Source organism: Elaeis guineensis, chromosome 14 (genome assembly GCF_000442705.2).
Source record: "Elaeis guineensis isolate ETL-2024a chromosome 14, EG11, whole genome shotgun sequence".
NCBI classification, from domain to species: Eukaryota; Viridiplantae; Streptophyta; class Magnoliopsida; order Arecales; family Arecaceae; genus Elaeis; species Elaeis guineensis.
In genome coordinates this window covers 69695695-69696180 of record NC_026006.2, presented here as the reverse complement: position 1 = coordinate 69696180, position 486 = coordinate 69695695, and the positions used below count along the sequence as shown (strand labels likewise).

The window sequence follows — 486 nt, the reverse complement described above, 5'->3', positions numbered from 1 at the left end:
AAAGAGAAAGAGAAAGAGAAAGAGAAAGAGAGGGGGTCCGGTGACTGGGAGATGGGGGCCAGTTCAGGTAGCGGAGCAGCTATCTTCTTCTGACAAAATATATAAAAAAAAGAGGGACTGCCTTTAAAGAAGAGAGAGAGTATATGCCCTCATGGAAGAGAGAGACAAGGGGAGGGGGAGAGAGGATGTTGATTTAATGGTATTTTAGATCAACGCCATAGAAAATGAAAACGGTATGTCCGTATATTTCAGAAACAAACATTCGAGCATAGCGGACGCACATGGTGGCTTTTGCTTGGCAAAGAAAATTACCAACACTTGTTAACATCTGCGGAACCAGTTTCAAAAGTCCCTTGGAAAACAGAACATTAGTCACCTGGATTAGGAGGCTGAAGCGAACATCGATCACTTGGAAGGAATTCAGGATTCATGAATGTTCATGCCAAGAACTTCTCCAGCTTCTCCACTTCTTCTACACTTCCAATG

At 43.2% G+C, this 486-nt stretch overlaps 1 protein-coding gene across 3 annotated transcripts in view; it reads right to left on the bottom strand.

Moving 5' to 3' along the window:
* Window positions 1-220: 220 nt before the first annotated feature.
* LOC105035321 (fructose-1,6-bisphosphatase, chloroplastic) overlaps window positions 221-486 on the bottom strand; it is a 1904-nt gene continuing 1638 nt past the window's right edge. For all 3 annotated transcript variants that reach the window (XM_010910852.3, XM_010910853.3, XM_010910854.3), the window contains exon 4: window positions 221-486. This exon is cut by the window's right edge and continues 23 nt beyond it. In XM_010910852.3, coding sequence (XP_010909154.1) covers window positions 438-486 — 49 coding nt within the window. In that variant the 3' untranslated portion in view covers window positions 221-437.